The 7,408-nt window shown below is 41.6% G+C and overlaps 1 protein-coding gene across 1 annotated transcript in view; it reads right to left on the bottom strand.

The window, feature by feature from the left end:
* Positions 1-657: 657 nt before the first annotated feature.
* The window catches only part of EBF2 (EBF transcription factor 2), a 310,602-nt gene continuing 303,851 nt past the window's right edge, over positions 658-7,408 (bottom strand). Inside the window, exon 16 of the mRNA XM_029604092.1 lies at positions 658-1,267. Within this exon, the coding sequence (XP_029459952.1) occupies positions 1,236-1,267 (32 nt within the window). The 3' untranslated portion in view covers positions 658-1,235. The remainder of the gene's footprint in view (positions 1,268-7,408) is intronic.

Genomic DNA, 7,408 nt, shown 5'->3' with positions numbered 1-7,408 from the left:
TAACCAGCCCCTTCCCATTCATATCATCCATCACATTTTATTTTGGTTGTATGTTCTACACTTTTATTGATGAACACAAAACCTGTTGGCTATTGGTTTTCGGTGTTTATCATGTAGCAACTAAAATATTAGAACAATGGACTTCTATCCTTCTGTAATATCAATTAAAGGACTAATTATATCCTCTTTTCACTCATAGGTCTAACTTTACTTCTGGGTCTATGTAAATAACCCTATAAATACAATCTTTGTAGAGCGTTATTCAAAAAGGAAGCCCCCACCCCATTCTGCGCCTCTGGGAGAAACCCATAAGGCCCATAGTGCTTGACACGTGGCCTAAAGCAGATTTACGTTGTGTCCGCATATTCTGGATGTGTGCACTTCTGGATGTATGATAATAATGCACATAAGAGGAATCCACTGAAAATACCGAGGGAGGGAGAAGTGAGAGTGGAGTGAAACCGGGACAGAGGACAACTGAAAACATCAGAAATGCATTACATTGTACAGAAGAAAGAAAACGCCCCCCTCCGCCCCCAAAGATTTTTTTTTTATTCTTTACTATTTCTAAATACAATAAGTTACAAGTTTATTCATTTAAATAATGTAAAACATTTTAATTTCTTTTTAAAGGTTAAACAATGAGCACAGACATACACCACGCAATTTTTCAGTTTGTATTAGAAATTCCTGCTTGCTGGTACCCTGTTTTGTTTTTTTTTTTTGTTTTTTTTGTTTCCATAAACGAAACTGGTAATTTCGAAAGACTTCATAGAAAATAGAAACTTCAACATTTGCTTTTTCTTCTACAAAGAAACAATGAGTATCCAAAATATCAAGCTGAACTGTTTTGCCAATTTCGTAGTTTACAAAGATAGGAAGGGTTGTTTTTTGTTTGTTTTTTTTTAAATTTTGTGTTGCGTTGTGACATCCATAAGAAAAGAATGGACTTCCTGCCCCGGCACTGTCCAAGAATGGCAATTCCTTTCTGTTCCTTGAGGACTCCGTGTTCATAGTGTCTGTTTGTTCCGTCATTTAACAAAAAAAAAAAACCAAAAGTATGGAACAATGGCGGCTGCATCCAAGAAAAACAGAAAAGACTTCAGTTTCCTTGCCTATGTCCATATAAATTGTTCCTTTACAAGTCTGGGTTCTCAAGACGGCTGTCGGACTTTTCTCTAATGGTCCTTCAGAATAAGCAGTTCTGTCCTGTGAGCAAGTTGAGATTCGTCTACTTACATTGGGGGAACTACCAGTCCAGTCATGGCTGCAAGAAACACAAAGCAAAAGAAATAGCACTGTTACACAATCAGCTCTAGACTTACAATGTCTCATCCAGATGGCAAACCAGCTGCAGCTAAACAGGGCTGACAAATAAGGCGATCACAAGAGACTCTCTTAACATTTAGCTCCAGTACTTGGGTTATTTTGCTGTTGAGGGGTAGAGGGCATTTGATATGTTTTATTTATTTATTTATTTCCTACAATATTTCTTTTCCACCTATAGCAGGCAAACTGTGCTAGGCAAAGTACACTATTAAACTATAAAACAATCAGGTAAAAACACTGTACATAGAACAGATAAAACAAAGCAAAACTAAAACAATAAGCAGTGTAGCAATGACTGAATCTTCAAATAACACAAAGTTTTAACAGCCGAGACTGAAAGCCTCAAGGATAAGGAAGGCCTTAAAATGCTTTCTAAATATTAGCACATCATCCATTTTCCACCGTGCCTCTGGAAGGATATTCCAAGCTGCAGGACCCATCAGGGAGATAGCCTGACAACTACAAGTCCTAGAATATCCCCGGATGAGAGTTAAAACAAAACATAACAAGACTGGAGGAAAATGTGGTATTGCTCACTTATGGTAACGCTAGCGGTAGATTTTCATGTAAGGAAAGATGTCCACTTTGGGTAAATCTTTGAAATTATTTGCATCTAACCCCAGTTCCTCCTGTCCCATTTAGTGTGCTTTTCATAATTTATCTTGCTAACAACTGCAAAGCTGTATGTTCATCAGGAAAAAAGTGTCCTTTCTTCCCATCCATTTGTCTTCTACTTTAACCTTGTGCCACCGAAACCAAAACCCCAGATTTGTAACCTCTCAGTTATGCTGTTGGCGGCAGATAATAAAGCAATCAGCACAAGGTGATCACATCACTAATAGGGCAGTTGTGAAAAGTCGGATGGTAACTGGCAAACCTGCGCGTGTGCTCACATTTGCACGCATACATTGGCCCGCAGCCAGGTACATGACTATTTGATAACATAACACATGCGGTCGCGTGCATTTTATAAAATAGCCTGGCTGCGAACACACGTGCACCAAATCTTAATGGAACCAATGCTCAGGATGATACGTAAGCCTGCAATCCATTTGATGAGCTTACCTTTTATATTCTTAACTATACTAATCTTATCTTTAGTTTTACGCTACGAATAGTTTTTTTGAACCATTTTATTATTTTATTGATGTTTGATTGTATTTATTTTGTTTCCTGCTGTTATTTATTAGTCTGTATCATGTAAACCGTAAAGTTGGAACCTTGTGTTCAGAATAACGGTGTATAGGAATTGCATAAATAAAATAAAATAAAATACGCGGGCATGTGCATGGGCGTGCAAATACCACTTTTAAAAGGGGCGCGTAACAACGCCATTCCCAGTTTTACCAATTCATCCCCAGTTCATCCCATTAAGACAGAGGTCCTCCAATCTCCCCTGGATTGATAACCTTCAACCCCCCCCCAACAGTTAGCCCTGACCCTAAAACCCCGCAGATCTACCTAGTCTTCTTTAAATTTGAACTTACACGGCATCCATAGCAGAAGTTTCGCGGCGCGGGGGGGAGGGCTTCACGCCCTGAAACCTCCATGCCCCGCCCCTTTTGAAAATGTTTGAGATGCGCGCGCCATGCGGCATGATTGGCGCGTATGCCGGCGGCTTTTAAAATTCCTTCAGCGCGCGTGAGCCTGACTTCTTCGTGCGGCCCCCTACTTAACGCATGCATCAGGCTTTTAAACTTCACCTCTGCGTGGGTGGCTGCAGAGGCTTATGTGCACGTTTACCCACAGTTCTTTGAAAATTGCCTAGGGAAAAATGACCCACAGAGGTTTGCCTTTCTTTTTATATGGGTACTTTTGCCCTGCAAAACAATGCATATGGCTTTGAAAATGCCAAAGCTACACATGCTGTTGCCTCCCCCGACCTATCCCCAGCCCTGGGAGCACCTTCACAGAATGCAGATTCAAGTACATGCGTTGTGCAGCAAAGTCAGTACGTTTAACCCTATGGACAATTTTGGAAAAGCCCATTTAGCCAGGTAAATCAATAGTCACCTAGATAAATGGCTTTTGAAAATTTCCTTTGCCGAGGACCAAGGAGACAGGATTGCTGAGTTGTGATGGGGGGCGAGGGAGGGGGGGGGGGGAGAAATTCATGATATCAAAAACCCTATGAGAAGCGGTCTGCAGCTTATCTGCGTTACCAGAAGAGCTTCCAGTTGTTTTCCACAGCAGATTTCATTTTTTCCCCCAACAGACTGATCCTCTCCTGGTTTTTACCCCATAGCATGAATCGTCTACAAGTTCTGATTAAAAGGAAGGACTGCAATCCCATGCATGCACTGGTGTTAATGCCAGCATTGGAGCAGCCTGTTGGTAAAAATGTAACAATGGCTGCTTGTCAGAGCCCCGAATATTCTGTTTTTTTTTGGTCCCAGTAATTTCCTTCTGCTTTCGTTGGACTTCCAGTTCAATGGTATTTGGCCTATATTAGACTATGGCTAGAACGAGAAAAACAGATGAGGACTAAAGACGCACCAAAGTCAGAAGCTGTTATTTTAACCTAACAATGCATTGTAATGGTAAAACCAAACCGCCTAAATGTTCCCAACAAACAAGCTTAACATACATACTTAGTTTATAATTATGAATTGTTACCGTACAATGATGGCACATAACCAAGTTGTAATCTATACCACCCATATGTTTCATTGTTGTGCCCTTATGTAAACCGTTGTGATGGTTAGCCAACTTAACGACGGTATAGAAAAGTTTTTAAATAAATAAAATAAATAGATATTTGCAACTATCAAGGTTATAGTACCCTTATTTTATAAGCTCCCCTTCCTCCCCTCCAACCTAGCACAGCCATTACAATGATTGCCTTGGACAAAAGCCACAGACCAAGCTCCCTCCAGAAACCAGTACACATGCACTCAACCAGAAACCAGTACACATGCACTCAACCAGAAACCAGTACACATGCACTCTCTGGCCAGTAGGTGTTAACAGTGGGCAATAATAGAGACTCCAAGCCCCCATGGGCTTTGAACACTGCCTCCACAGCATCCCCAGGACTGGGTGTTCTTGATGATTTATCCAACTATTTTAGCAGAAGGTGCCATTTTGCATTCTGCGGTATTTGGAATAGAGACCATACTCCTATTGCATGAACTAAGAAATGTAAATAAGCATTTAGACTGTGTCTAACTTACATTCTTGTGCTAAATCAAAATGTGCTTCTTTCTAAAGTATACAGTACAAACTAGGCTGTGGTATAACTGAAGAGCTAGCAAAATAATGCACACTCTGTGAATAAAGGTTTTTTTCAGTCAAAGGTCATCCCATTTAGGATACTCCATGATGATCTGGGAACGGACAACCCAAAGTAAACATCTGGAACGTGTCATGGATGGACCAGGATACACAGGCATTGAGAATTACCTCAGAAACATAAAGCAGCATACCAGAAGAAAATAGAAAGCCTGATGAAAATCTCTCTTGGACGCTGGGCAAGCATTTCCTTTCCATTCAAATTTTATTGGTGAAATTAAAAACTGGGTATACTTCCTTCAAATGATTGAGCAGACTCTTCTGAGCCCTGTGAGAGTCACTGGAGAACTTGTTGAAAGGCTTATGGGATAGGGTAACAAAATACAGCACCGTCTGACAGGCAGGCCCCCAAGGTCTCCACGTTCTCAGGTTTCCTCCCCTTCCTTTCCCCTGCTCTAATGCATTACACCTTCAACACTTTCATATCTTGGTGTCTGCCTAGGGAAGGCCTTGGGTTTTCCCTTTTGATATTGGTATGTAAGTGGAATGAGGGGTGGAGGTTAGAGGAGATGAAGGAGAAGGGGTGGAGAGCGAAGCGTTTCGTTTCACGTTCGAAGTGTGTGGGGGGGGGGGGGAGGGGGAAGAAAAGAAAATTGAAAATCTGCATTATTTTGAAATGTTATGACATCTGATTCTGACATCTGAAGGAAAGGGATTTTGTGATCTTGAAAGCACATGTACGAAAACATCCTTCAATAACGTCTATGGTGGTTCCTTGTAATTTCAATGACTATTTCTCCAGCTCTACTGTTGAATGCCAAGGTTTCCCCCACCCCCACCCAATGTTTCTCGTGATTAAAGCAGTATTTCAACTAATGGAAGTCATGATGGTTGGTTTGGTCTAAGTCTAAGGTTCCTAGTCCAGTCCTCTGGACAGGCCCAGTCAATCGGGCTTTCAGCATATCCACAATGAAAATACATGAGATATATTTCCCTAAACAAGGAGGTAATGATTGCAAATATAACTCCTGCTTATTCATTGTGGATATCCTGAAAACCAAACTGGCCGGGCAGATCCTAAGGATTGAATTGATAACCACGGGTTTACCATTGGTACAGCTCATAACCACATAGCTGATGATGGCAGAAAAAGACCAACTGTCCCATTCAGTCTGTCCATTTATTCCTGTCCACACTGTCAAGGGTACATCCCGTCTGCCCTCTGCAGAGCATGGCTGCCTGTAGGATATCACTCCTTATCTAGGACAAGTTGTTTTGTCTTCCTCCATTGCACACCACCCTCCTGATAGCTCAGTATGCAAGATCCCTTTTTTTTTACGTTTTTACCCAGAATCCCTTTCTTCCCATGTTTAACCACAAGGTCTCACGATAATCCAAAGAGCCAACAACACCAACATGTCTGTTATCTGAATATTCACCCTGTTATATTCCCATGGCCTTTCCAACGGCTTCCCTGCCAACACCAACACACATGAAGGGTAAGTTTTAAAACTTTGCATAATATATTTAAATTTTTCTAATTGCACACTTTTTTTGGAAGAAACTTTGCTCACCTTTTCATTCTGGCCATACTGCTGCTGCTCTACAAATTGAAACTGGTAGACAAAGGGGGTAATTTTCAAAAGGATTTACATGCAGAAAAATTACATACATCATAGTGATTTTCAAAAGCCCTTTTATGTACTAAGATGGTAACTTTTAAACGGACACACGGGTGCAAATGTGCATGTGCTTGTTGGCCCACGCTCAGGGATGCGGCTATTTTATAACATACAAGCTTATATGTGCGCATATTATAACATAGGCTGGCAGCGTGGACATGTGCACTGAATTTTAACTGGGTGTGTGCACAAATTCCCACTTCTACCACTTAAGCGAGGGAATTTTAAAAGGGACGCGCTCCTTCGCCATTGTCAGTTTTATCAATTCGCTTCCGGTTTGCCCAAGTAAGGAACTGGACTTCCAAACGCTCCTAGTTTAACAGCCTCCCTTCTCCCTGTTAGCCCCGACCCTTAAAACCCCATTGATCTGCCTAGATTTTTTTTGTTTTATAATTTAACACATCATCCATAGCAAACATATAGTTACGCAGCAGGGGACCCTGGCAAGTGCCGGTGCACATAAGAAACTGGTCATGGCATGGATGCGCACCTATTATAAAATTCCCCCATTTCTATAGCTCAAACCCGATTTTATTTGGCTGCGCAAGCCCACTTGCAAAATTCAGCACACACCCATACGTGCTCCTAGGCTGTTCTATAACATAAGTTCATATGTACGTAAATGTTATAAAGTTGCCACATCTCTGGGCGTGCACTGACACACACATGTACATGTGCACACTCATACCCATTTGAAATTTACCATCCCCGGGGGTAAGTTTCAAAAGAGTCAGATATATAAATATAACATAACTATCACAGCAAGTTTCACAAGCCATTTACTCGCGTAAAGTAGATTTACTGGAGTAAAACCCAGTTCTATGCGTGTAAATGCTTTTTAAAATCTGGCCCTTAAAGTGCACTTATGAGCAAAAAACCTATTGACAGTTCAATAGCATATATTGTAGAAATTTTCAAAAGCTCACTTAACACACTTAGGGGCAGATTTTGAAACATATGCTCGGGCGTAGATTTGTTCGCTCGACCCAGCGCGAACAAATCTACGCCCAATTTTATAACATGCGCGAGCTGCCGCGCGCGTGTTATAAAATCCGGGCTTGGCGCGCACAAGTAGGAGCACACGTGTGCACCTTGCGCGCGCCGAGCCCGAGGGGAACCCCGATGGCTTTCCCTGTTCCCTCCAAGGCCGCTCCGAAATCGGAGCG

The sequence above is a fragment of the Rhinatrema bivittatum genome, chromosome 5 (genome assembly GCF_901001135.1).
Source record: "Rhinatrema bivittatum chromosome 5, aRhiBiv1.1, whole genome shotgun sequence".
In the NCBI taxonomy this organism is placed as follows: Eukaryota; Metazoa; Chordata; class Amphibia; order Gymnophiona; family Rhinatrematidae; genus Rhinatrema; species Rhinatrema bivittatum.
Note: the sequence above shows the minus strand (reverse complement) of the source record. Positions and strands in the feature narration are given on the sequence as shown.